Below are 25,631 nucleotides of genomic sequence, written 5' to 3' on the forward strand. Positions count from 1 at the left end.
ATTTGGTCCAAGACAATGGCTTAATTCACAGCTGCACAGCTGGGTGTTAGTAATTATTTTTGTAATTTCCGAGAAAAAAATGTGTGTTTACATTGAATATGATGAGGACTGGTAGATCTGTAATGATGTAATGTCACCTTAATTGTGCAATAGATAAATAATTACACAAATGTGTCCAAACATGCAATCTATTTTCAGCTCCCATAACGTACTGGAGCACAGAATTGAATTCTCTGGAAATCTATGTCTATGTTATGTAAACAATTTGCTGCGGTAGGCAAATCAATCCAGTGAATGATGTCCATATTTTTTCTCTTGTTTTACAGTTCATTCATGATGAAAAGGTTTCCTGGTAAGTGAAGTCTTTGCAGTTTCATAACTCAAACATGCACAGTGGCACAGTGGCATGGATGTCATCGCTCCTGCCTTGCAGCTTCAGAGTCACTGAGTTTATTTCCAGTGTTGAGCACCTGACTTTGTAGAACTGCTGACCAAGTGCCATGGACTTATTCGAAACTATTCCTTGCACAGTGGTCCTGTACAGGTGTGTGCTTTGCTCTTCAGCTTTGCTTCCTGTGCGAAGGCTCCAGGCTGTCATGACCCTCCACTGGATAAGGATTATCCAGAAAATTAAGTGTCCTTGGAAACGAATATGTTTCAGTGATTTGCAACAGAATGTTGCAGTGAATTTTCTTTTTAAAGTAAAAAGATTAGCAAGTGGTAAACTATCGTAAATACTGCAGGAAGTGTGTATATGTTATCGGTATGTGTATGGCAATCACTGTAATCAGTGTGGCATATGTGACCAATTTGTCTGTTTTAAATGCTTTCAGCATTATTAATAGGTGTAAAAAAACTGTTCATAGACAATAAGTTATGTGGATAGTCACTGAATATCTGCCTTTGTAAATCTTAGGAAAACTGGTTCTGAGTTACAATCTGAACTGATATTAAATATTTATAAAAATGTGAAATAATTTTCAATAGTTCTTTGAAATGCTGTCTTTGATACATCCTTTATCATTCATGTTCACAGGTGGGAGTCATTGGTCTTAATTTCGATGTACTTGGTGTACATACTGATCATGAAGTAAGTACACGGTTGTATAAACCAAATATACAAGAAGGCCTTTTTTAAAAATGTGATAATAGTTCTCCAAACAAAATCTGTTACTAGTATTTAAATCTTTAATTTTAGATTGTAATAAGAGATTGCAGAATCTGAATTAGCATTTAATTATATATGACTTTGTTTCCTGAAAACTTTATCTAGGTTTAACTCCAGGGCACAGCGCTACTTTGAGAGAAGGAGGAAGAGTGCAATTAACATGATCAATGGTACAGCAAACAATGCAGACATGGATGATAACACCAACTGTGATGCCACTGTAGTGCTACTTAAGAAAGGTAACATTGGGTGTGAAATGTGCTTCTCAGCTGTGGTATCAAAAGGAGACAGCAGTGTATTGATGGAACTATGAAACATCAGTTATACCAGAATGAAAAAATAATAATAATAGGGGCATATAATAAATGGTGTTAATAAGGTTGATTGATTTGTTAAAGAAGCATTAATTAAATTATATGTAAAAGGCATGTTTTCAGGCAAAAGAAAAGGTATTCCAAACCATTCACAATTTGTAAGAGTAAAAAGCATTCTATTCAGTCAGGTCTTAAGCAATGGATCCTGTGTCATATGAGTGTTCTGTCCTTTGTAAAATCTATTTTGTAACTGTTTCTGCTGAAGACGTAAAAATGTGTAACTGCAAATTAAAGACTGTGTAGAAGTCAATTATATGTGAATTCTACAAAGGATAGGGTAGCCCAATGTAGATAATTTCTAATACATATATATCTCTTGAGGTTCAATGTATGGAGCCAACATTTCTGTCTCCAAGGAGAGTACATGAATTTCTTGTAACTGGGGCAACATATTCTGCAGATGTTTCATGACCTATTTGGAGAAGACCTTGCTGAAAGGACTTTTCTTGTTTCTGCATAGTTCCTTTTTGTGCTTTTTTATAGCTTATTATTATTTAAATATTTGTTAAATCAGTCAATGAACCTCATTAAGGAAAAACGTGCTAGATTCCTAAAATAATGACTGTACAAAAAATACATTGGAAAACAGCCAGAGAGACTCAACCCCATTGAAATGAAATGAATAATACAATAGCTTGATCAGACATGTACAACATATTTTAGACATTAACGTTTCAAAATGATTCATACAGTACATACTGTAGTATGGCAGGAGTTTTGCAACTAAAGTAGACAATACATTGTATAGCAGTTTTACATAATAACAAAAATAAAATACCTCCTTTTCTTGCATTGCACATGCAAAGAAAATCTAATGCCATGGCATGTTTACACTGTACAGTATATGTAATGATATACTATATGTAGCAGTAACAAGCTTCTTCAATGTAATGGAATCACTGCACTTCACTTCATTTGCAGGAAATTTCCATCGTAAGACATCTGTCCTGATGGTGGATGAGCTCCTGTCAGCATATCCTCACCAGCTGTCGTTCTCTGAGGCGGGTCTGAGGGTCATGATCACCAGTCACTTTCCTGCACGCACCAGGCTCACTATGGCTAGTCGGATGCTGATCACTGAGGTACAGCTCTCCAGTCCAACCTCTACAGAAGAGTTCATGGGAATCTCAAGATGAAGGTCCTTTGAAATTAAGATCCATACATTTATTCTTTATATACACTAGATGTATGTAAAGTCAATGTGATCATTTTAATTACATATTTATTGCCTTATTTCTGTGTGATTATATAGGTGATTCAAACAGGTTTTATCTATAGGCATTCCCAACATTCTGGTTCTGTATTAAAAGGAATGATTCATAAATGAAGCCTCAGTAATGCATTTTTCTGATGATTGGGTGTGTAGTTGAAGTTCACACAGTATCTTTGTTTTTGTGATGCTGTATTCTTACAGAGGCAGCGACTCGTAAACAACAAGACTTTCAGCAATGGTGACTCTGAGGTGGCTATCAGGATCCCCAATAAACACAGCATCGAGAACGGCCTGGGCATGGGTGCGTCCTCGGAGAGGGGCATGAATGGACACCACGGAGAAGAGGATGGTATGGAGACAGGAAACGAGACAGAGAACGAGAACGAGGACAATGAGAATAATGAGAATGATGAAGAGGAAGAGGAGGAGGATGACGATGATGGGCCTTTCTTACCCTTTGATCCCCCAGGTAAATTGCTGCCTAGCAAGAGCATTTCAGTCTGGGAAGCTGACAAATATCTCACAAGGCAGCCAGGGCATTGTGGTTAAGTACAGTAGATTTTGTCAAGAGATGATTGCAGCTAGTACTGTACTTAGGACAGGCAAAGATGGGGATTAAAACGCCTTCTGTTTATAAAGGCCATGCTGTTGCAGTGAAAATAACTTTTCTTTGTGATTTTTCAGTATGGTTTGAAAATAAAATGTTATAGAAATACAATATTTCAGGCGTACAAGTACATGGGTAAGATGCATTGTCATTGCAATGAATAAAAATAAAATAATACTCACAGTTTCCCTAAAGATGTCCTCAGGTATTGTTACAATTTTGATAAAAACTCATTTAATTCAAAGGGACTTAAGGCTGTTTCCCAGATGTCTCCTAGCATGCACTGTGGAATGTAAAATGGAGTCTGAATCCACAACTGTTTTCTCTTTGCAGCTGGCATATGTAACAGGTTAAAGTGGCTTATCGCTTGGCCACTGTGTCTCCTGCTGTACTTCACAGTCCCTAACTGTGGTAACCCCCGCTGGGAGAAGTGGTTTATGGTCACCTTCATAACCTCTACCATGTGGATTGCATGTTTCTCCTACGTAATGGTCTGGATGGTAAGAACTGGAGTGTTATTTTGACCTGCTGCCATACATTTTACAATGTTATTGAACACAGTACAAGGCTGTGAATACGAACACAGTAGTTCTTTTCAAATTATGGTTCACTTGTTTTCTTTAAGCAAGAATGAAGTATAATCTTGCATGTTTGAACCCCAGGATATTGAATTATTTTGGCTAATAATAGCTTTGTAATTTAGTTTTCAAATGGAAACACATATCTTCCATTTCCTAGGTGACAGTAATCGGCTACACTTTGGGAGTTCCTGATGTAATCATGGGTATTACCTTTCTGGCAGCAGGAACCAGTGTACCTGACTGTATGGCAAGTCTCATTGTGGCCCGGCAAGGTAAGAGGAGAACCCTTCTCATGTTAACCTTCCCAAATAAATGTTGTTCCTGTTGCCCTTTTGTGTACTGTGCCTCTCTAAGAAGCCACTTTGTAATGATACCAGCCTTTGATGTGAGCTGTAGAGCTCAAATTTCATTCTTTCTTTCCATTGTTAGGCTTCATGCTAGTATGAAAAGATAAACACTTACTGATCTTTGATTTCATTTATATTTGTGTGAGCTTTGTGATTCAATGTTTTTCTTCAGCTTTTGTTGTACACAATATTATGTCAATGGATCAAAGGCCTAGAAGTACTAACTTACTGTATCAATTAGTATTAGGTAGACCATAATGCACAGCATCCACCTTGATTGAAATTAATGTGACCTACAGTATAACCAGTTACTAGAGTTCTATATAATAAGAATCCCTGGGACGTTAACCTTAGTATATGGCTTATCCTTACTGAATGACACTGGTCTCAATATAAAATCTATTAAATCTTTTACAACTATCATTGATGTCTAATGTTGTAACCTCAAATCAAGATGAAACATTTTCAGCAGGTAGATTTCTTCTTAATTTTGGAAGTGCCACAAAATAAAACATATGAGACAAGAAACACAGCTACTACTTTAGAATTGTTTGAAACCCAAGAATGTACAGTTATCACTTAAAAATCTAATACTTGTAAAAAAACTCAATGGGAAGTTGTTGCTAGGGTTATTTACAACATGCTTAAATATACCTCTTTTATCTTTATTTATATTTCAGGTTTGACTCTCAATATTGGATATAAAAAATAGAAGTATGCATGTATAATGCAAGTACAATTTTTCTCTATGCTACGCTATATTTTTTTCATGCTATTCACCATCAGTCGCTCTCTCTCCTATAATTTCACAGAACCTGATTAGCACTATTTTGGACTAGTTGAAACCCTTTGAAAGTTAATTATTGTCTTTGTTGTTTTTGTGTGTTAGGAATGGGGGATATGGCTGTCTCAAACTCCATTGGCAGCAATGTCTTTGACATCTTAGTAGGGCTTGGACTTCCTTGGACATTGCAAACCTTGGCCATAGATTATGGCTCTTATGTAAGTATTTGTGTGTTTTACACTTAGGGTTTCTGCGCTGTTATTTCCACAAATAGCACTGTGGTCTTCAATCTTAGATATTATCAGTCTTGATGTGAAATCCAGTCTGTAAGACCCATATATTTTAAAGAGAAAAGAGGTTGTCTTTCAATTCATGGAAAAAATTAACATATTTTGAAAACACTCCTTCTCCTGCAGTCAAAACCAGATCAAATTTGCATTAAAGTTTATTTATAAGCAAAAGGTTACATTTTGTCCAAGCAAAACATTTTGTCCAAGCACTCCTTATCACTGTTACATCGTTAATAAATTCCTATCTTGTAATCTTGTACTTGGTAATAAAAAAAATCGAGTGCATTATGACATTGGTTCACATTGCTTCTTTAATTTGAAAGTTTTGTTTAGCACCGCTGAATACCACACTGCAAGAAATGTGTGGTATTCAGCTGCAAAAGAGAGATAGGAGTCCAGAATCCATCATCTTTGCTGGGTATGTTCCTTAGAACATAGCCCACCAAGTCCTCCTCAGAGTTGTGCAATCACAGCTGCACTGTATTATACATTATAGTTACTCATCTTCCTGACTCAGTGCATTCCTAAGCTAACCGTGTTCCTCTTGGGGATATCTCTACTTTCCCTGCTCTGACTTGTAAAGCTTTAATAATGTAACATGAGCTTTAAGAAGCATATCATGAGCATGACAATAACTGAGACTTTTAAGATCATTTTTATCCTGGGAATTTGAATTGACAGACATCATCTGTGCTGCAAGACAATGTGATGTGTTACCAAGCACCATGGCTGCATGTTATGTATGCATCATTGAATTAGGTATACCAGGCACCCAGGCATCTCTTTAAATCTGATTGTACCGAAAATGATCTTCACTGCCGAACAGTCTGTGTTTCTGTACACACTTGTTTCATGGTCATTGCCAGAGGAAAAAAGCAAATGAAATTTCATGAGACAAACACACATAAATCAGAGCACTTGATGAATTTGTGGTGTGTGCAGCACTTGATGTGTGATGTGTGCAGCACCTGGTTTGCACACATTGCTATTGATGGAGCAAAAAACTATGTATTCTTGATTTCTTGTTGTCATATTTGCTTCATAAGCCTATAACTATAAAGAAGATTTTATACCCCTTCAGTAATTCTGTCTAAATATTGACTTATTGTATATCAAATATCTTACTTAATGTAAACTTCAGATTTGGTTGTGTAATTTAAATGAGTTCAATAGAATTCTATAACGGATATAGAATTAGAAAACATTTCTGTACTGCCTAACCTTAAAAAAGTCCTAAACTTTCCAATCCAAAATATTATGATTTCTGGTAGAAATTAATACAGTAGCTTTCTTTGCACTTTTGTAATGTGCTGGTTCCTCATTTCAAGATAATTTGTGAAAATGTAGAATATAATTTATTACTGTATGTCTCTGAGATTATTGTAACTCAGAAAAAATGTAATAGCACTGACTAAAATAAAGTTTGATGTACACATGTTTTACTGGGCCAGCCAAACCACACTAAATTAAACTCATGTGTTAAATGCTAAAATGAAGAAGGAATCTCTACAGACACTCCCAAAAAACAAATATACTTAACATAATCCTTAACATAATATTCTGATTAACTGAAGTGTTCAACAAGGATTACTGTAAATCTTAAAATATGTAAAGTCAGAGAGTTCCATAGCCTTTGTTAACCTCCTTCTTGCTGTAGCGAAAAGAGAAGGTCTCTGTGCAACATCAGATTAGTAGATTAGTTTATATGAAAGTCACCTGAAAAATTCTTCATTCCCCCAACATTTTTGTGGTTTTTAAAACCACAGTGAATATGTAATTTGCCAGTTGTTTTCTCTACTTTTCATGCTTCTTTCTAAATGATGGCTAGAAATCATACCTGCACTTCTGAGCTCTTCAGTAAGTGTTAATATAAAAAGAAATTGAATTAATAAAAAACAAGAACAAAAGTTCAAAAGTTGACAGTTTTACTTTACTATATTATGAGAATTATTTTTTAATTTTCTTTGTGGAGACTTTTTAAAAAATCAAATAATTATTACCTGTTTTGAAATTTTAGTTATGATCTGGTCAAATTATACACTACAGTAGTCACACATCATTTAGAATACCCTGTGCAGTTTTGGTTGCCACATTATAAAACAATATTAATGCACTGGATATAAGACAAAGATCAGTTACGTTCCTGGACTTACAGAAATATCCTATAATGACAAGTAAAAAGAACTGAAGTTTTTAGTCTTGAACAGAAAAGACTATTATCTGAGGTGATCCAAATATTCTAAATCTCGCTAACTAAACTGATACCTATAAATATCATTTTAAAATACTTATAAAGTCAACCCAATGGACTTCTTCAACAACAACAGAAACTGAAGAGAAGCGCATTTAAAACTGATAGCAGACACTTGTCTTCATGCAAAGGGTTGTGGGAGCCTGGAACCAGCTACCCAGTCACATTATTGAAGCCTGATACCCTGGCATCCATTGAGAAAAGGCTAGATGAAATTCTCAGAGCAATGATCTACTAGAAACTAACCTAAGTTATTTTATCCCTTAACTCTCACTGTCTTCTTGTATCAAACCATTGTAACATTCCATGTCTTATTATTCCTCTAGATCCATCTCAATAGCAAAGGACTAATTTTTTCTGTGGGTCTGTTGCTAGCTTCAGTTTTTCTCACAGTAAGTATGTTGGAATAGCAATGTGTCTACTGGTTAACTTTCCTGCTTATGGTTTATTTAGCCATCGCCTGATGAGCATTTCACATTTTTGTGGCTCAAACATACAAAATAAAACATCCAAACTATAGGTTTGTACACTGCTATAGTTGTTGTAGTGTGAATAACTGAACAGTTAAAAGATTTTATGAAAAAAATATAATAGATACCTTTAATATCGGTTGTGAGTGACTGGTGTTTCACACAGAATGCTATCAGTCAACTCATTAGACAGAACACTGACAAAGTTAAAGAATTTAAGAAAATCATATCAGCTGCTGTATGTAATTAAATACAAGTTTTTTTAACTGTAATTGTAATTGAATTTTAAAAATATCAGAACTTCAACAAACACGTGCAAATTCTAAATAAAGAACAGGAAAAAAAAGTTTAAGGGCTTAGTTGTTTAATAGTGTGTAGCAAGAGTCATCACTCTGAACTGTACTCTTGTTTCTGCTTTTTTATAAACTTGATTTTAGTACATTCCAGGATGAATGCCTAAATGTGTTCCTATGGACATTCATTAGTGTTCTCTTGTCTCCTTTCTCTAGGTTCTGGGTGTGCACTTGAACAAATGGGTTTTGGATAAGAAACTGGGGTTTGCGTGCCTTTTCATGTACGCCATCTTCCTGTGTTTCTCCATCATGATCGAGTTCAATGTTTTCACATTTGTGAACTTGCCAATGTGCCGGGATCACTGATTGCTCTATTCAGGGGCAGCTTCTGGCTTTTTCTTTGTTTGGATGATTTTTAAATTATTTTAGTTTTTTGTTCTCCAGTGCAATATGGACAAGGCTTGCACATCTGTTTGTGGAAAGGAAACTTAGTGCACTAAAGCTTATATTTTAAACTGTCAGTGACAAACCATGCAGACAGGACGTGAATAAAATATTGAACAATGGCTGCATTTATGTGAAAAATAATTTTAGATTTTGTATGTGAAACACAGACTGATTTTTGCAATGGATCTCCTTTTCATTAGCTGCTAACTGGCTGGAAGCTGACTGATTATATACTGGATCATTAATATCATTTTTTTTATTTTAATTTTTCAAAGACATTTTTCTGTGACTCTGTGAAAGGTACAGGTGACCTGATTTATATATATGGACATGGCAACCTCATCTTACGAGTTCCATTTTAATTCTGCATCAATTTTCTTGCGCCTAATCAAAGTCTGATACCATCTAGTCCTTTTTTTATTCCTCTTCATTGTGCTTCTGTATTTGGATGTCAAATTGCCAAGTGATTATTTAAACCAATTAATGGAAAAGATGAAGACAGTGTTTTGTTGTGGCTTTATGATAACTGTGGACTAGAACCTACAGTGTACAATGTCACAATATGCTGTGTTTTATGGGTTTATATTTGCAAAGCTGGTAGGGTTCAAACATTTTATACTGTAGGTAAGTTCTACTCACCTTTATGCATACAATATTGCAGTATTAACACAGACTTACAGAACAGAGTCCATTATTAAAGGGTAATGGTAGAGAAACATACACTATAAATAACTATATTATAAAACAATTCTGAAGAATTTAGCAGCAAACTTCTTTAAAAATAACATTTATTAATGGGTTTAAACAAAAGATATTCCGGGATTTCAGGATGTCAAGACATTTGCATTCCTTCTTTAGGCATATTACATGAAATCAAAAGAATCTGAGAATCAGAATATAATTAGACACAGTATTTTGTTTTTCTTAATTTATTTAGCAATATATATACACTGTCTTTGCATGCTTATGGTTTTTCTGAAAAAATCAAAAAGGTTAACTTGCTACACAGGAAAGATAATAATAGGAGTGAAGTCCTGCACTGCCGTAATTGCATATCAGCTTTCTATTGTTTTTCTACTTCCATTTTCATTAATGTTTCATGACCTTGTTATGCCCAGTGTTTATGTGGAGAAACACAAAAATATTAAGCTGTTGTCTCTCATGAAAACCACTGTAAGCCAGACTTCCCAGTTTTAAGGCAAAGTAGGACACTAAAATTACATTTTAAAATCCTGTGGCTTCAACTAAAAGAAATCTAAAAATATACATACTTATACAGGTACTTGCCAGATGAGCATTTCTGAACTGGCAAATTGGAAGTGTATGTAAAGTTGAATCTACTGGATCTGTGTCATGTGTAGCCCCCACCCCATTGTAATACTGTCTTGTATTAGCACTGAGGTTGCAGAAAGGAAATCGTTGGAGTTCTGCATGTCAATTTTAGGATCAGTGTGAAAACCTTGAGAAACATGCAATTTAAAACTATTCTTTACAGTTACCACTGACTTTATAAGATGCCAAGAAGTCAAGGAGATTGTCAATCCTGCCTAAAGAGGCATACCTCACCTGATTAAAAATCAAGTGCACCAATACAGATAGCTTACAAGCCTCTAACATTTGTGCTCTCTCCCAATTCACTGTCCTTTTGGAAAGTGGATGAACATTGGTACAGTTCCGCATATCCATATCATTATCTTTGCAGGTTATTTATGTAGGTTATTTACTGTAGGTTATTTACTGTGTTGTAGGAAGGAACGTTAGCATATTATGTTTTAGTAGTTAAAGAAGAAAGAGCTATGAAGGGCAATATTATTGTGAGATTCTGATGTTCTCCTAGAAAAGCCTTCCTACTTCTTTGATAAACTAAGCACTACTCATCAAGTTAGTACTGGAATATTTTTCTGTTTATTATATATCTATTTGTTTAAATAATTTAATCCTTTCTCTTTTGGAACTTTCAAGTCCGTTGGCACATCTCCAGGGAATGAGGCTGCTGTGTGTTATCAGGGGACACACCCAGAAATGTTTTTTTCCATGATAATAGTATTAATGTGCTTCAATATGATTATCGCTCGCAACCTTTTTTTCTTTTGTGATGTCTTTCAGATGTTAAAAATAGAATGAGAATGAATGGCAGTTTACTGTATGAACTGCAGTCTAAATCTTTTCATTTCACAAAATAGTAACTGTTTTTTATTTTATTTTCTTAATACCAATAATAACGTAACTTTTAATATTCCCTCAAATTTCACAATATAATAGGATTTTTTTTAAATGTAAAAATATTTTATCGTTTGAAGATCTACTCAAGGCTGTATTTTTTTTTATTTTAAGGTATTTTAATTCTACAATAACTGCACAATTGGCCAATAATAAAACTGTTCATGAGTAAAGGGAATTACTGTAGTTGCTAAAGATAAAATTGAAATAAATGCAAAATAAGACAAAGGGAAGTGAATAGAACCTCTAGCAGTTTAAAATCTTTAGGTCTTTTAAAGTGTTTTCAGTCAGCTTTTTTGAGTTTTTATTTTCTCTGAATTATCTTTGCATGTTTTTTGTTCTATTTCAATACAAAATAGAAATGTCACAGAATGTTTCCCAAGCGCATCGGAAATCATCCTTTGATCCCAGATTCTTTGCCTCCAATCCCTGGAATCAGGCTTACAGGAACAATCCAAATGAAACCCAAATTAAAGTCTGCGCTTCACTGCTTCATTGCTTCAGCTTGTTGTCATCTGACATCAGTAGGCATTTGGTGTGGCTGCTCATTGTTTAAAATTTCAGTCAGTGGAAAATGTGTCCTTTGGAATTCTACAGGAAAGCTTCACTCATGAAATCACCAGGATGCTTATATATTTTCATTCTAGTGGCACACCCACAGCATTGCATCCTGTCCAGTTTTTCATCTCAGCCATTTTGTGTAACCTTTTCAGATGCTCATATAATGCATTGGCATTCAAAAATGCTGGAGAAAAGAATTAGTAAATCATATAAATAAGTAAATGCATTGCCAGTTATTTCTTTGTAAACCTAAAATACTTATTAAATTAACTAATTCATTTTCTACCATTTATAAGAGAGATAGTGTGGGACAATGGTTAGTTTTCTGTACTCATTACTGGAAAATTGTGAATTCAGATCCTGTAAGGGATATTGCGGTTGTTTGCTTATAAATGGCCTTAGATAACTCCTGTAAAATGCCCTGTTGTACCAATTGAAGTTATTTTGGATAATATGATTCCAAAGATCACAGGTTTCTGGAAAACGTGGACTTCCTCTACAGTCTTCACCTCCACAAAAAACGTTATCCAACGAATATTGGCTCACAACTGGCAAGTGTTTACAGACTCTGCACCATTTTCTTGAACTTTCATGGAAGCACTGCAGCATATTTTAGTCTCTGATTTTGTTGTCTTTATATAGGGAGATATATGAACAGAATTCCATATATAAGCTTATGTGAGTTTTTGTCTATGCTAACGCAGAATTACCAACTTGTTCTGCCCAATGACAGTTTGCTTTTCCTTTTTGTTGTGATTAACAAAACTCTTTAGATGAATTGAAAAAGTATTTTGCTCTCTTTAGGTGAATACACACTAGCAAACCTTTCGCCTGTTGTTTGGCTCTCTGTAGAATATATCATTGTATATAAATATAGTCTAGCCCCAAGTTATATGTGTGTTGTACTATATGGGGTCTTAACTAATAATAACTGATAATTTTTTTCTCTCAAGAATGTCCATACAGTAGCTCAGATTATAATTGCAAAGCCATTTTGACTTTATAAGGAGCAAAGCAAACACATGGATAGAATTGCAGAACTAATGACAAGTAATGGGAACTTGTGTTTGTATTGCAAGACACAAAACAGTGGGTTTAATTGAAGTTTAAGTTTTGTGTCCAGACAATTTTGAGGAGTACAGATGTACAAAGAATCGAATATTGAAAATGTTCATAAGTCTGTACGCTTTTAACCACCAGATGGCAGTACATTTACATTTCACAAGATGGAGAACCTCAAAACTATTCTAACAGCCCTATGTTTATATCTGAATACTCCATATCTGAATATTTCAAAACTGTATGAAATTACTCATATATTACTGTATTTGTTTTAAATTTTGTTTTCAGCAAGTGCTCTGTCTTGCACAAAAGTTTTTATATAATTTGTGATATTCACAGGGTGAGCGGTACTTGTGTATGTAAATATATTTATATATTTTGGCTTAATATGTATATCTTTGGTATTTCATTACATTCAGATAATGTCAATTATATTTCGATTAATATTATATAAATCGTCTTTGTTCCTCTGCACTGTTTTATGGGTTTGGGATTATGATAGAAATTAAGATTTAATGAACCAAGAAAATGGTTTCCTTGGGTTCTGACCACATGGTAATCTAATAATAACCATAATAACAGAAAGAAAATAGATTTTATTTATTTTTTATGAAAGTGACATATGTACTTATGTAAAAGGCACAGGGCAGAAGTGGAGCTTGGTTTCTTACATACCTGCATGTTTGGTTTGAATCATTACTGTTCATTTTTTGTTTTATAGTAAATAGAGTACTTTATCAGTTACTGAGAGCATAAAATATTTTGTGTACAAAAAAGGGTGTGTTTGGTTGTTTCTTTTGTGAAATTAAACCTTGCCACTTTACCGTAAATAAAGAGACCTTCACAAAATTCAAGTCAAAGGTCAAATATTGCCATGCAAGCTTTTTTGGTTTAATACATGCAGTACAGTACAATATGTACAGTACATACAATGCAATTGTATGTGACTGAAACACAGGAATCCCCTATATTGCAGTTTTAGATATCTCATTGGGCTCTGAATGGATCCGTTGATTTTTTTAAATACAAAATAAAAGGAATTTCCTAAATCTGTTGCTAAGGAGTACAATTTTGAATAGGACCATTTTTCAAAAGAATTTAGCTTGTGTCAATGTGTTTTTTATGTCTGCATCTGTTTTTCTCAAGAACGTCAATCTCTACAATATACAAGTTTAAATGTCTTGTAGCGTAAAATTACAGTATAAGATAAAGAAATTGAGTGATTTGTGAGGCACGTTTATCATCTGGAAGGTGAAAATTAAGACCCCCTTGGATTTTAAGATCATTTTGATGTACTTATGTAGTCTCTTAAGTTCTCTGTTCATAGGTAGCTTTTTGCTGTGGTATCTTTCACATTATTGATATCTGACATATAAAATCAAGTGTGTCTTTGTCTTTTTTGGTGTATTTAAAAAAGCTTATTTTTAGCTGGGTGTGACCGGGATTCCATAAACTGGCAGTGTAAATTTGGTTGAGCACTGAGGGGAGAAAGGGAGTTGTTGCCCTGGGATCTCTGTGGTTAAACACAGCAATCGTTTCAGTCACTAGGCACCTGCAGGTATCAAAGACTCTTGGTGATGGAATTGCCTGTCCAACCAGTAACCTCCGATACCTGCTGCAGTACCTGTTAAAAGGAGCCTTCACTTCCTCAATCTCTCCCTAAGTGTATTCAGTCATCTTGACCAAAGACATGAAAAACATACAATTTCCATTTCCAAAAAATCCCCCCCCCCCCAAAAAAGACTGACACTTGTTTTTTTAGCTTCTGGACTAGTTTAAGGAATCTTGACAATTTAAAAGCATATTCTGATTTTAACCAGGTTCATTCAATTAAATCTATTCAGAGGATAAATAACCGAGGAGTCCGAGTTTTCCATCTTTTCATATTCCATGAGTTTTGTTTAAAGAGCTGTGTTATCACTGAGTTTGATTCAGACTGTTATAACCAATGTCAAAAGGTTTTTCTTTGACCATAAATAAGTAGAAATTGTGTTTATGTTTACAAATGCAGAAGGTATTTACTGAGATGCTTATTTATTGATGCTTAAAAACAATTCATTACTCAATAAGGAAAATAGTGAACAGATAACGGTGAACAGATGACATAAACTGTGCAGTGTTACATGTCAGCAATTACACTTAGTTCACACATGAAGATCTAACTGTTTCCTGTGTTTTAGTTACATTTGTTACTAATGCCTGTTTCACATTATCAGAAATGTTTAAATATGTCGAACTGAAACAGTCTCCATTTGCTAACATCAAATTAAAATTGTTAAAGGAGGAAATACTTGCATTTTCAAATCTTAATGTTATATTTTCATATTAATATAAATATAAACATCCACAGGGTCTCAACAATATCAACATCTCTGTATAGAACTATATGTTGTGCTATTTAATTGATAGATGTTTAGAAAGCTGCAACTTGTGATTTGTTTTGTGCAAAACCACAGGATTTCCAAATGATCAGGTGGTAAGAACATGAGAATAAACGTAACAGCATACTGTGATTAGAAAGTCAAAATCATGTGGGTAAGCTTTTTAGTAAATTCAGCCACTGGCAACATGATTGATGTAAATTAAATAGCACACTGTAAAGCGTGATTTGTGTACTCATAATTGGAAGACTAATGACATGTCTTTTCATTTTCTAAAGAATGTCATATTTATACCTTTCACAACATGAGATCCTTGGATATTTTAGGAAAAAGAGACAACTGCTCAGTTCCCTGTCACCTGCAGTCTTTGTTGTATTTAAGGTGGTATGATGGGAAATGAGACAAATATTAAAGAGACCACATTTGGAAAAGAATGTGGGTGCTGGACCAGCACTAGGGCTAACCAATGCTAGTTGACTGTAATGTACATCTGTCAAAGTGCTGATCCACCAAGAGAAAGGTATAACCTTAATGTTTTTTCTAAGGGTGTTTAAACTTGTGTTTTTTAAATCATAACAAAGGTGTAATATAAATTATATCCTTGATGAGAAGCTCATTTCTTTAAGAAATTTATTTGTAGGTACAAATGGGATGTTTTAAGGGAATTTCTATTTGTAAAATGTCTTAAGGGAGGAAAAGGGTGAACTGCATGTTTTAGGTTGAAATAACTTTGAAAAATTAACGTTTTGTCTCTGAGCACATACAATTATAAAATCAAATAAGAATGTGAAAGAAACTTTTGAAAAAATAGAATGTCAGTAAAGTATACGCTTATATTTGAATAAACCAATTCATTTTACTTTTACGTTTCCTGCAACTGTGAAAATAATTAACTGATTGATTTTGAATCCTCAGAGATATTTTCTCTGAAGCTCCTGGAGCATCATGTTTATTGCTGTTGGTTCAAAGGAAAAGACAAATTGTGTTTTCAGGTGGTTTCTTGGCAATAAATCAATTTAAATACTAGATGTCTTGGTCTTAAGTGACTTTTTGCTGTGACATACTAAAGAACAAAATTTTGACTCCACAAATATTTTGTACTCTTTGGAATACGTTTTATTATACAATTTTCACTATTTATACTAGAAAACTGTCTTTTTGCTCATAGGATGTTATGACTGTCATGCACATGTCATGTCTCAGTGTCATGAAATGGTTTCACTGTATGAATCATTTTTGTTCAATAAGTCTTTAGGCAAGCACCTAATTGGGATTGTTGAGAATATTCTGTCCTCTTTTGAGACATTAACTAATTTCCTAATGTTAATAATCTATACTGTTGAAACAGTTGAATGGGATCCTAAAATCAATTAGCTAATAAAAATCAGACAAGCCTCATGGACTGAATGGCCTGCTCTCTTTTTCAGACTTTCTACTGTTCTGTGTGATATACAATTGACATAGAGTATATAGAGCAAAATGGAGTACTTTTATCATATCACCCTGCAATTCACAACTGGCAACCCACTGAAGCTAAGCAGGTGTGAGCCTGGTCAGTATCTGGATGGGAGACCTCCTGGGAATAACTAAGGTTGCTGCTGGAAGAGGTGTTAGTGGGGCCAACAGGGGGCGCTCACCCTGCGGCTCATGTGGGTCCTAATGCCCCAGTGTAGTGATGGGGACACTGTACTGTAAACAGGCGCCGTCCTTCAGATGAGACATATAACCGAGGTCCTGACTCTCTGTGGTCATTAAAAATCCCAGGGCGTTTCTCGAAAAGAGTAGGGGTGTAACCCGGCGTCCTTGCCAAATTTCCCATTGGCCTTTATCAATCATGGCCTCCTAACAATCCCCCTCTATGAATTGGCTTCATTATTCTGCTCTCCTCCCCACTGATGGCTGATGTGTGGTGAGTGTTCTGGCGCACTATGGCTGCCGTCGCATCATCCAGGTGGGGCTGCACATTGGTGGTGGTGGAGGGGATCCCCATTACCTGTAAAGCGTTTTGAGTGGAGTGTCCAGAAAAGCGCTATATACAGTGCCTTGCGAAAGTATTCGGCCCCCTTGAACTTTTCAACCTTTTGCCACATTTCAGGCTTCAAACATAAAGATATAAATTTTTTATTTTATGTGAAGAATCACCAACAAGTGGGACACAATTGTGAAGTGGAACGAAATCTATTGGATTTTTGAAACTTTTTTAACTAATAAAAAAATGAAAAGTGGGGCGTGCAAAATTATTCGGCCCCTTTACTTTCAGTGCAGCAAACTCACTCCAGAAGTTCAGCGAGGATCTCTGAATGATCCAATGTTGTCCTAAATGACTGATGGTCATAAATAGAATCCACCTGTGTGTAATCAAGTCTCTGTATAAATGCACCTGCTCTGTGATAGTCTCAAGGTTCTGTTGAAAGCGCAGAGAGCATCATGAAAACCAAGGAACACACCAGGCAGGTCCGTAATACTGTTGTGGAGAAGTTTAAAGCCGGATTTGGATACAAAAAGATTTCCCAAGCTTCAAACATCCCAAGGAGCACTGTGCAAGCGATCATCTTGAAATGGAAGGAGTATCAGACCACTGCAAATCTACCAAGACCTGGCCGTCCCTCTAAACTTTCAGCTCAGACAAGGAGAAGACTGATCAGAGATGCAGCCAAGAGGCCCATGATCACTCTGGATGAACTGCAGAGAACTACAGCTGAGGTGGGAGAGTCTGTCCATAGGACAACAATCAGTCTTACACTGCACAAATCTGGCCTTTATGGAAGAGTGGCAAGAAGAAAGCCATTTCTCAAAGATATCCATAAAAAGTCTCGTCTAAAGTTTGCCACAAGCCACCTGGGAGACACCCCAAACATGTGGAAGAAGGTGCTCTGGTCAGATGAAACCAAAATCGAACTTTTTGGCCACAATGCAAAACGATATGTTTGGCGTAAAAGCAACACAGCTCATCACCCTCAACACACCATCCCCACTGTCAAACATGGTGGTGGCAGCATCATGGTTTGGGCCTGCTTTTCTTCAGCAGGGACAGGGAAGATGGTTAAAATTGAGGGGAAGATGGATGCAGCCAAATACAGGACCATTCTGGATGAAAACCTGTTGGAGTCTGCAAAAGACCTGAAACTGGGACGGAGATTTATCTTCCAACAAGACAATGATCCCAAACATACAGCAAAATCTACAAAGGAATGGTTCACAAATAAACGTATCCAGGTGTTTGAATGGCCAAGTCAAAGTCCAGACCTGAATCCAATCGAGAATCTGTGGAAAGAGCTGAAAACTGCTGTTCACAAACGCTCTCCATCCAACCTCACTGAGCTCGAGCTGTTTTGCAAGGAAGAATGGGCAAGAATTTCAGTCTCTCGATGTGCAAAACTGATAGAGACATACCCCAAGCGACTTGCAGCTGTAATCGCAGCAAAAGGTGGCTCTACAAAGTATTAACGCAAGGGGGCCGAATAATTTTGCACGCCCCACTTTTCATTTTTTTATTAGTTAAAAAAGTTTCAAAAATCCAATAGATTTCGTTCCACTTCAAAATTGTGTCCCACTTGTTGGTGATTCTTCACATAAAATAAAAAATTTATATCTTTATGTTTGAAGCCTGAAATGTGGCAAAAGGTTGAAAAGTTCAAGGGGGCCGAATACTTTCGCAAGGCACTGTAACTGTAGGTTACTGTACATTACTGTAGGTTTTTAGATTTATATTCACTTTATAATGGAATATATTAGAATACTGAAACAAGTAGTTCACAACTAGCAACAATAATGAACAATCTAGAAAAAATCCTTTTCATTAAAAAATACTTTATTTGAAAATATTTTATAGTTTAATTTCTTTCCTCAGCAAACAACAAGAACTGCTCTTTACATCACTGAATATAATACCTATGTTCCTCATGTGGTGTTAAAGTTTATGTTGAGTAAAACAGATTTTCTTCAAGTAGTTTTTGCGACATTAGTGGAGGGTAGAGGAAATTGGCATGTGTGTATGAGGGAGAGGAGGTAAATATTTTAGTTCATGCTGAAAAACAGGTTTGGAACCGCATTCACGTTTTACAGACTGCCACAGTGTACCAGGGAGGTAACACACAAATCTTCCCTGTGTTTTCCGGATTGCTGCTTTCTTGCACTCTCGATGAAACGGGTCTTTGTTTTCATATCAAGCTGAAGGACAGAATTAGCATGCAACAATGTGTCTGATAAGGTTCTTACCATTTGGGATAACGTCAAATCAAAATAGAGATATTTCTCTGTCATAGCTTCGAGTCTTCGAGTTAAACATTATTTTGTGTTGCAACTATTTTTCTCCCTTATGTAAGACTGTTTTTTTAGGCTGCTAAATGTCTAATTAAATTTATGACAATTGAATTGGTACTTTTTCGGTGACTATGTCAATACTGGATAGTTTTTGTAATAATGATTTTACTTATAATTCAATGGAAACTATTTCCTTAAGAACCAGGTTTTATAGTGCTGATAACGTAATGGAGCAAAGGGACATCTAACCTTTAAAAAGAACGTCATCCACGGAAGAATGGAAAGGTGACAATACTGTCCATGACTTTTCCCATCGTTTCCCCTTTACCTAAAACATATTTATTAACAAGATATGTTAAATAGCAATTGCCCTAAACTGTAGTTAGTCGATTGTTATTATTTGCACTTCGCTTCTCAAAATCAAAGTCGGCGGAAGCACTAAGAAAGTGTCACCCAGTCTCAAATGGACATTTCTTTAGTTTTCGTTATGGTGTTCAAATGCGTTTCGTGGTTTTGATCAGATAAATTTGTTATGAGAATTTCAAGAAACTGCTAAGTGAACGCAATACGTTGGTGAGGAGTGTGCAAGTTTCTCCATGCTCGTATGGTTTTTGCCGGGTGCACCGGTATCCTCCAAACGCATGTTAGGTTTGATGGGCTACCATAAAATTCTCCCTTTTAGTAGAGGGAAGACTATGACACTAAGTCAAATCAAGTTATCTGGGGTCACTGAAATTTACAAATCAATTTACAGAAGTTTTACATTACGTCAATAACTCATCTGCATTGTTATCAACTAAATCCAATAATAAGTATTGTTAAAAATATGAAAATAAATATATTATGTCATTATTTATTAAGGGCACTGGTGGAAGAAAATAACAAAGCAACTCTCCAGTCCAAGAAATTCCTGCAGGAGCACGTGATGAGAAAGTTAACGCAAAGTTTACTTTGTTCTCTGGAGTTTTGTTGTTGCTGAGGAGGTCACACATGCGCCGTGAAGCACAGGCAAAGGGGAACTGTGGCTCTTTTCTCCAAGAATGAAGCATTCCAGATTAAACAAGACACACAATTACATCCGTGAGCAACTAGTCGTAAACAGACGCGTTGGGACGCAGAACCTCAACAAGAGCAAGCAGCACAAACAGTAAAGAACGATCAGGTAAGTGTTCCTAGGTTGGATTTCTTATAGGGTTGCGCTTGTTCTGCTACTTACACGGAAAGATAATCGGTTTATTTAAACTTTGAATAGATAAGAAACTGTTTAGAAACAGTGTGTAAAGAGTTAAAGTCTTTGACTCTCCTTTTTGGGGACTGTTTTAATGGGTTGGTGATGATTCATCGAAATTGTCCTACCTGAGGAAATTTTGCATTCAAAGACTTCGGACAATTTGTCGCGTTCGAGTCATTTGGAAGCGATCCATCAAAATAACACTTGCTTGCTGTGACTGTTGCAAATATTGTCATTAACAGCAACAACTTTATGATTCACCTTCAGACCAAAATCTTTGTCAATAAAAAAAACTTGAGGTTGGTTGTGTAAAGCAACTGATACCAGAAAAACTTTATTGTTTACATGCCAGAGCTCAAGTGGCTAGTAAAAAAACACGTACACATAATTCTGCGAATTAAATGACGAGTGGAGCTCAGTATTTTAGTGGTTACGAAATTGGATGGGACAACATCCGTACTAGTAAACTGTAGGTGTATGTGGGAGGGCGGATGAGCAGAACATCTGTTCTGTAATATGGAACAATCAACAACAACAAAAGACAAATGGGAGCATCGATGCCGTGTGAGGATTGAATTGCAAGTCTTCTAAGGAAGAAAAAGAAAATGCGGTTTTGTTTTCGTACCGTCTTTTAAACAAAGTGTTTTTATGTGAATAATTAAATGCTGCAGTCTGCCTTCTGAGTGGATTTTGTTGCGTGCTTTTTACTGTCCAAGCACTGTACCTGAAAATAGTGTAATGTTAATTATAGAAGCACTTGCTCCTAGTAATACAAAGGAACATTACAAGGAGCTCTTTGTTGTATTTGAAATGTTTCTCTTTTGGCAAGTTTCAGGAGGAGTATGTGGGGGGAATAAGATATGTAAATGTAGTCCAATGAGTATTAACCCATCAATGTAAGGGGTAAATCATAATTTGAAAAAATTATAACTGCCACCCAGAAGAAATTTGTACAAATTATATTTGTGTAAGGGGTTTGATAAACATACCAGTTTATTGTAATAATGGATAGAAGCAGGTGTAGCTAATGCATTCATTGCTGAATCCATTCTGGGTAGCCTGTTCACTTGAGTTCCTGCCTTGTAAATTTAATGAATGCTTTGAAATCCCTTTTCTGCTTAGAACACTATAAACACTATATGTACTAGATGTAGTGCCAGGTGTGTTTATTCTGTATACCTCCAATGAGCCTGGAAAACACAATGGAAACAACATGATTTCAAAAAATCTTTGTATAAGTGGTGGTCACAAGTAGAGTTATAGAGCCATAGTAAAATTAAAATAATCTTTCTCTTTTTATTGGTATTATGCATGTATTTATGTTAATCTGTCCGCATTTAATGCTTGTAATAATATCAAGTGCTGTGTTTCTATGTTGAGCAATGTTTTTTTGAAAGAAAAAAATCATCTGCTTGTATTTAGTCACCCTCAATAAAAATCACAGTTTCCATTAACATACTGCTGCTCTCCACAACTACTTTAAGGATGCTGGTTATTAAATTGTAGCTCAAATTGGGAACCAGAAACAAACTTACAGGTTATGTGGAAGTGTAAGGAATAGAGTATAGCCAGATTTTGAATGGGGAAAATAAGATAAAAGGTCTTCCAAGTAAGTCACAGTTTACTCTAACTTTGTGTTATGCGGAGGACATAGCCAAGTGTGTAATGTATATAAATCACTGTACTGAAACTTTGAGAAACCACGTTGCATCAGCATATTTAATGAAGTGCATGTAACAGATTACTGTATCAAACTGTGTGACTCACTGCTAAATATTTGCTTTTGTAGTTTAGAGGTTGTGTGGCTATGTTTTTGATGTTAATAATAGAATCTGAGAAGGAACAACATTTTCTCTTTGGCCTTAAGGTTTAAACTAGTAAAACTGTTAAGGTACTGCTTTAAAACAGTTTAAATTATGGTGTAGAGTTTCTTACATTTCATTTGTCTAGAGCTTGGTTTAATGGTTTAGAGTCTTCTTCGAATGTTGGACCTATTCCAAGTGCTATTAAAGCATTATGACTGAATTATAGAGAGTAACCTACATGATTTCAAATTTATAAAAAAAAACCTGTCGGAACAGATTCCTTAAGCTGAAGGTAGTGTTAGGGTAGTGTTGCCTTGACCTTCACGCTCAACAAACTTGTCAGGATGATTTCTCTATGAGTGCCTGCTAAACATGCTCTGCAACTTGTCTGTAGAAATTTTCTTTTTGCCTGAAATTTGAGCTCAGAAATGAGTTTGAGCAAGGCAAAACTACACTAATCATGATTTAGTTAGAACTCCTCTAACTAAATTACAAGCCCTGCGCTAACCATTGAACTGTACTTACATCGCACTTACAAGCATTGAAGTTTCAAAGATTTTGGTCATAAAACCATGAAATTAGTTTCATGGTTTTTTCACGCTTCCCGGAGGCATTGTTTTTCTATCCTTAATACTTCCTTCAATTGTAGGCCTTCCGTTTTGGGTCTAATAAGCTCTGTATGCACATATTCAGTAGTTAGGATTTTGCCTATAATTAATCCATTAAGGATTTTGGAAGACATTAAGGAGCATCTGGCCAGTAGAGCAAATTTATTGGAACAGGGGTAGTCAGCCTTGGAACTTTCATCCTAAGCCACTACACTAAATCCAATAAATTCATTACTGAGTTGACCCCCAAATTTTTAATTATTAAGCCATGTGTGGAAAACCACTTCAGCAATTTAGGATTAGCTTGTGCAAAGACTTGCAATTGGAATATCAGTGTGAAGGTTGTCAACCCTTGTACCAGTGCACTCTAATATTCACCAGCTGAATATTCATATTTACTCACTGTAAGATACAGAACATTTTATTGGGTTTAGTAAGTTCACAAGATACCGTCTGCTGTTAAGTTATCAATTGGCAGCAGCCTCATCACCCTGTAGCCTGATGTCATCAGTTCAGGAGCAAAGCAAGGCTGGGCCTGAGCAAGCCTGGGATAGGAGATACCTAAGGAAATTAAGGTTGCTACTGCAACACATTTGCTTATGCATCACATTTGCCCTCTGGACCAGATTTTTTAGTCTTTAGCTGTGCCCCAGTTGGTGACAGTGGACAGTGTGCTGTAGTAAGTCCCTTCTTTCAGATGAGGTCCCAATTTCTTGACCATTGAAGATCCCATGGTTGTTTTTCAAAGAATATGCACTGCACTCTGTGCTTAGATAATCTGGCCTTCCAAAAGCTTGCCATCCATTCATTTTGTGTATCAGTTTCTTATTTCCCCCACTGCTCTGAATGTGTAGTGGGACTGCCAGTGCAGTGGCTGCTCTGCTTCACCCAGGTGGGTGCTGCATTTCAGAGCTGAAAGTCATGGCTTTCCTTCTTTGTTTACAGTGCTTTGGCATTCTTTGGGATGATAGTCCTCCATCAGTGTGTAGAATTATTAATTACTATTGTTATAGTTCTGGCTTGTTTGTTGTTGTTTTGTGCAATACTACTCTTCATCCCAAGACTGCTGTATGCATTAACCTAGTGGGGTTAAGCTTCAGCTGGAATACAGCTTCCCATTCAAGAAATTAATTATTAACTTGGAATCTTGAAGCATTTAGAAGCCCATGGAGTGTGTTGAAGTCCTCACCGCAACATGATGGTTTGTCTGGTTCCTTGCAGTTGTGAGTTGTCTGCCTAACAAGACAGGGTTTGGGTTATCCATATGTTCTCTATTTATAACTTTTTATTAAATCAGCTCAGAATAGCATGGTTATAGTGGTTTGTCCTTCTGCTGCCTTTCATAGATATTAGGTTTTTATTTCCTTCTCTCCAAGCAAACTGCATTTAATAAAAATAGAAGGGAGTTGCAGCCCCCAATGGCAGGAAACACACTGTAGGATTTTGCTAGTAAAACATTGAAATGATAATAATGTTGAGGATATGATATAGGCAAAAATTTAATGTTGTTTTCTACAAAAGGAGAACAAAACTGTTAAAAGTCTTGCTCTTCAAATTTAATCGGGAATGAGGCCTAGGAATTAAGACACTGTGGGTGTTGTATGGTGTATTTCGACTTGTCTTCAATGTTGGAAATCTTGTTACTATTCTCATTTACAATGGTGACGAAAGTGTGATGAAAGACCAAACTACTGGGAGACCACTGTTGCACAATTTACAGATTAACTGCTGTCTTTGTGTATCAGAATAATTTCTCTGTTTTGCCCATCTTTGACTAGACAACTTGACTATTCACTCTAATTAGGCTTTATTTAATAATTAACATAAGTGAGTCCTCTGTTATGCAAAGGGCTTTGAAGATCCTTGGGATGAAAGGGGCCTTATAAGTAGAAGGAATCCATTTGGATATTTGGATATAATATGGATATTAAATGGAGTTTGTAGCAAAGGTTTGGGAAGAATAACACCTGCCAGATTGCCCTTCATCTCTGCTGCTTTTATGCTTTCATAATGTCACTTCTCAAAATACTATAAAGACCACTCTTTCTCACATTCTTTTTCTTTTGCCCTCTTCCAGCTCATCTCCAGCTTTGCATCTCCCCCTTGGTTCATTTCACTCTGCATGGGGATCCTAACATCTTAATTCTACAGCCAGGTGGTTGAACCTTAGCCAGGCAGGTAAAGTCAGACCTCTTTAAGTTTTCAAGAGACATTCACAACACATTTTCTGTTTGGGTACCATTACTCCTCATGAATTATAATTATTACTGACAGTCATAAAAAGGCAAAGTGCAAAGTAAAAACTTGTTAAGTAAACAACATTGTTTGCCAAGTTTGTAAAATTTCTGAGAAACCTCTCCAAATAATTGGGCATGAAGAAATATAAACTAGACAGAATTACATTGTTGTGAGGAACTTCTGTCAGAGGATTGGAATTTAAGAAGAGAGTGAGCACTGCCAGATTATGATGTAGCTGCTAGATTTGTTTTTCTGTTCAGGATAAAGGACTATACACACTGGACGCAAACAAAGTGTGTGAGAAAATTTGGAGTGAAGCAAATAGTACAGAAATAAAAAAAACAACATCTGTAGCTAGCTACTGCTGCCGTTTCTTCTGTTGAAATTAATAATGTAAAAAGATATTCTAGGTACTCTAAATACAGTGCTGTGGGAAA

The 25,631-nt window shown here is 35.8% G+C and overlaps 2 protein-coding genes across 9 annotated transcripts in view; both read left to right on the plus strand.

The window, feature by feature from the left end:
• Positions 1-16,077, plus strand: part of slc24a3 (solute carrier family 24 member 3) — a 108,847-nt gene extending 92,770 nt beyond the window's left edge. Inside the window, exons 8-17 of the mRNA XM_088609664.1 lie at positions 327-352; positions 1,037-1,090; positions 1,274-1,407; positions 2,464-2,624; positions 2,957-3,224; positions 3,696-3,862; positions 4,101-4,215; positions 5,180-5,292; positions 7,942-8,007; positions 8,595-16,077. Coding sequence (XP_088465790.1) covers positions 327-352; positions 1,037-1,090; positions 1,274-1,407; positions 2,464-2,624; positions 2,957-3,224; positions 3,696-3,862; positions 4,101-4,215; positions 5,180-5,292; positions 7,942-8,007; positions 8,595-8,744 — 1,254 coding nt within the window. The 3' untranslated portion in view covers positions 8,745-16,077. The remainder of the gene's footprint in view (positions 1-326; positions 353-1,036; positions 1,091-1,273; positions 1,408-2,463; positions 2,625-2,956; positions 3,225-3,695; positions 3,863-4,100; positions 4,216-5,179; positions 5,293-7,941; positions 8,008-8,594) is intronic.
• A 4,189-nt stretch (positions 16,078-20,266) lies between these two features.
• Positions 20,267-25,631, plus strand: part of rin2a (Ras and Rab interactor 2a) — a 56,218-nt gene continuing 50,853 nt past the window's right edge. For 3 of the 8 annotated variants that reach the window (XM_088610741.1, XM_088610743.1, XM_088610746.1), the window contains exons 1-2: positions 20,270-20,474; positions 25,034-25,134. The gene's annotated coding sequence lies outside the window, so the exon portion shown is untranslated. Of the gene's footprint in view, positions 20,475-25,033; positions 25,135-25,631 lie in introns of all 8 variants that reach the window. The other 5 variants (XM_088610742.1, XM_088610748.1, XM_088610749.1 and 2 more) reach the window with 4 other exon arrangements.

The sequence above is a fragment of the Lepisosteus platostomus genome, chromosome 17 (genome assembly GCF_059453375.1).
Source record: "Lepisosteus platostomus isolate fLepPlt1 chromosome 17, fLepPlt1.hap1, whole genome shotgun sequence".
NCBI lineage: Eukaryota > Metazoa > Chordata > Actinopteri > Semionotiformes > Lepisosteidae > Lepisosteus > Lepisosteus platostomus.